The 3,233-nt window shown below is 42.5% G+C and overlaps 1 protein-coding gene across 1 annotated transcript in view; it reads right to left on the bottom strand.

The window, feature by feature from the left end:
• Positions 1–3,233, bottom strand: part of PDE7A (phosphodiesterase 7A) — a 40,704-nt gene that overhangs the window by 17,612 nt on the left and 19,859 nt on the right. Inside the window, exon 5 of the mRNA XM_045290991.1 lies at positions 1,809–1,872. Coding sequence (XP_045146926.1) covers positions 1,809–1,872 — 64 coding nt within the window. The remainder of the gene's footprint in view (positions 1–1,808; positions 1,873–3,233) is intronic.

The raw sequence follows: 3,233 nt of genomic DNA, 5'->3' as shown, positions 1-3,233 counted from the left end.
AGAGAGGAGGTTATATGTGGCTCCCTGTGATCCATTCCCGCTTACTACATCCCCTTTCCCTCCTGGTATCGCCACTGTCACCCCTGGTCCTGAGAGGTTCTTCTGTCCTAGATTCCCTGCATTTCCAATTCCCATCTGTACCGCTGTGCATCATCTGGTCTAACCAGGCCTGCGTTTTTTGGTTTTTAAAAAATATATAGTCCAGCCCTCCAGTGGGTCTGAGGGACAGTGAACTGGCCCCCTGTTTAAAAAGTTGGAGGACCCCTGCAAGTGTAGACTAAAAATAAACCTTGAAGATGTGAAGAGTAGCACTGTTTCATCTATATTTACATTGAGATAATAATATTTTTTAAGTCACATTTGAGTTGCATTAAAAAAAAACACAACCTTTCAGATCTAGAAGAGGATGGGCCACCGGATATGCCACTCTCTATTTTTCAAAACGTCCGAGGGGAAGGACATGCATGTAAATGATAACAGCGCCTTTCCTGTGTGAGAAGGTTGAGACAGAGCCAGACACTTGCCACCAACGGAGAAAGGAGAGGAGGAAGAGAAATAGAAAAGGTAAAGGGAAAGGCAGGGAAGGGGAGGGAGGCTTTGCTGATGAAAGCAAATGTCCTTGTCTTCACTCCTTCGCCCAGGATCAGTCCGGTTTCCTTTCTGTCAGCAGCAGGCATACAGGAAGGCACCTCACTACCTATGGCCATAGATCTAAGGGGCAACAATGGGGTGCTAAAACTACCAGGCCCACCCCCATTTTCAAGATGAACATAGCTGTATTATTTGCTTGTTTGCTTGTCTTACCTATTTAGCTTCCTTACAAAACAAGTTTCATTTCAAAGAGTTGAAAAAGGGGGCTTCAAAACGCTGGTGGAAAGATGGACTTAAAAGATAGGGAATATTTTCCATCAACTTTTTGAAGGCTTTCATATAACAGGGATATTTATTTATTTCATCTTCCTAACCTGTCAGAAGCGAATCCTTCCCTGAGGACTTTCAGGTCTGCTTTATTAAAACAAACAAAAAGCTAATTGGATAAAAAGGGGGCAAAGACTAAGTGACTACATGTATCACCAACAATTACGCCACAATGTCGATTCTTTATGAAAATGATTCCCAAAGGGAATTCTGTTGCTGTTCCCAAAGAATGCGTTCCTTTTCCCCCACAAAGAATAGGAACACAAGTACCTCCACAAAACGAAGAAAGAAACAAACCTTCCATGAGGGGGCTAAAGAGAGAATTTTTTAAACTCCTCGCCCCCACCCCCACTCTGAGAAGCTCATCTAAAGCAGTCAGCTCTTCCCCTCCCCCACCACTAAAGGCACCATTGTCCACCGGATGCAATCCCGTGCAGGTGTGCAGCAAGAGAGACGCTGCAGAGCTGGACAGCTGCAAGCAAGGTCTTTAATCATGCATGCACCTGTAGCTATCAAAACTGAAACACCATACCAGAAAATGCCGTTGTCAACGGGCACAATCAAAAGGACAGCATAGTAAGAATAGTCACTCTGAGTCATTAATAGTAGCAGCATTAGAGGTAGCCCAGTGATGATGAGGGATAGCCGAGTGATAATAACATGATCGCATTTGATTGCTGTTCAAGAGTAATAATCAAAATATGAAGGCGTGAGATTGATTCTCTGGACTGATAGGTCAGTCAGTACAGAGGGGACAAGAGGTTGCTCTCCTCCACCAAAGGACACATGAACGGAAGTGAAGGACAGCAGCCACCACCAGCAGCTGTAGCATCAGTGCAATCACCCACAAAGACTACATTGAACTTGAATAAGTCAAATTCTCCACTTACCATTTGTTAGTCTATCAAATAGAAAGATATCAAAATTCCAATTTCCAACTTTTTCCAGCATACACTGAAATGAAAACCAGACATTCCTCCTGTAACTTCATTCCAATAACATTCTCTGTCTTTTGTAGATAGTCCATAGAGAAGTTAATGAAAATGGCAAGGGACAGTTTACTTTCGGAAAGGCCACGTATCATTGTTCTCTCAACCATGACTCTTCCAGTTGGCTCCCCAAAAGAATGCGGTCCAAAGGGATAATCTCAATTAAAGAACCCAAACATGGCATTTTACAATGAATGGACATAAAGGGAAGCATTTCTTTGAACATATTCCTACAACCCCATGGACTCCGTGAATTCTCATATCAATTTCATGTGGCTCAACCATGGCATGAGTTAGTAATCCTAAGTCATGAGAGCCGGGTGCGTGCCACCCCGTGGGCTCCGTGATCAGTGCTCCGCACACCCTCCTCGCTACGCCACTGAGCGGGCGCTGTCTGCAGCTCTCAGCTGGGAGATGGAGGGAACTGAGGCAAAATGTGAGCCAACCTCCTCCACGGGAGAGGACAGAAACTGAAATCAGGCTGCCTGATTTGAGAACCTAGCTGTACGGCATCTATATTAGGCTGTATTCATTTGTTGTCTTATTTTTTTAAAAAACACTCTATACTTACGGATAATTTCTATTACTTATGTACCATTATGAAATAATTGCTAGCATATAGCATATATTACATTAATTTTTAGGATGGTGTGTATTTCAGTCAAGGAAATAAATCTCACAAGTACCTTAAACTCTCCATAAATTATATTTTCACACTATGAATTTTTTGACACCATGTAGTCTTACGCTGAATGTGCTGTGGGTCTTTTTTTCAAGAAGCAGGCTTTTGTTTTGCACACATTCATCCATAAGTACGTGAGGACATAAGCTAGAGATCACCGCTTTTGATAGTACTACTAACCACCAATGTGCACAGGTTAATATTCTCACCCTCAGAAAATGGACTTTAAACATTTTTAAACCGACTTTTTTAAGTAGACTGACTTTAAAAGACAAATAAAATTTTCTGTCCATTTCTCTTGATGAGAAAAGCACATTTCCCCACCTGATTGTAATTGCAAAGATGGTGCCCAAGTCTGTACAAATTCATACAATGTGGCCTACAACTGTTAAGTCGAGAATAATTTAAAATTTATTAACCCCATGAGAATATTGAAAAGTCTCATCTGGTCAAAGCTAGGCTCAGCTAGCCTTCAGCTGCACTAGAAGTCTTCTTTCTATTACGTGGGGCAGCATAAGCAATGCTCACATGCACCCGCTGTCATGAAAGGAGGCCCACGGTCTTCTTTCTATTACGTGGGGCAGCATAAGCAATGCTCACATGCACCCGCTATCATGAAGAGAGGCCCACGGTCTTCTTTCTAT

Source organism: Echinops telfairi, unplaced genomic scaffold (genome assembly GCF_000313985.2).
Source record: "Echinops telfairi isolate 266 unplaced genomic scaffold, ASM31398v2 ScPeMD7_1;HRSCAF=3_0, whole genome shotgun sequence".
Lineage (NCBI taxonomy): Eukaryota > Metazoa > Chordata > Mammalia > Afrosoricida > Tenrecidae > Echinops > Echinops telfairi.
The sequence above is the reverse complement of the archived record's forward strand: the minus strand, read 5'-3'. Positions and strand labels throughout refer to the sequence as shown.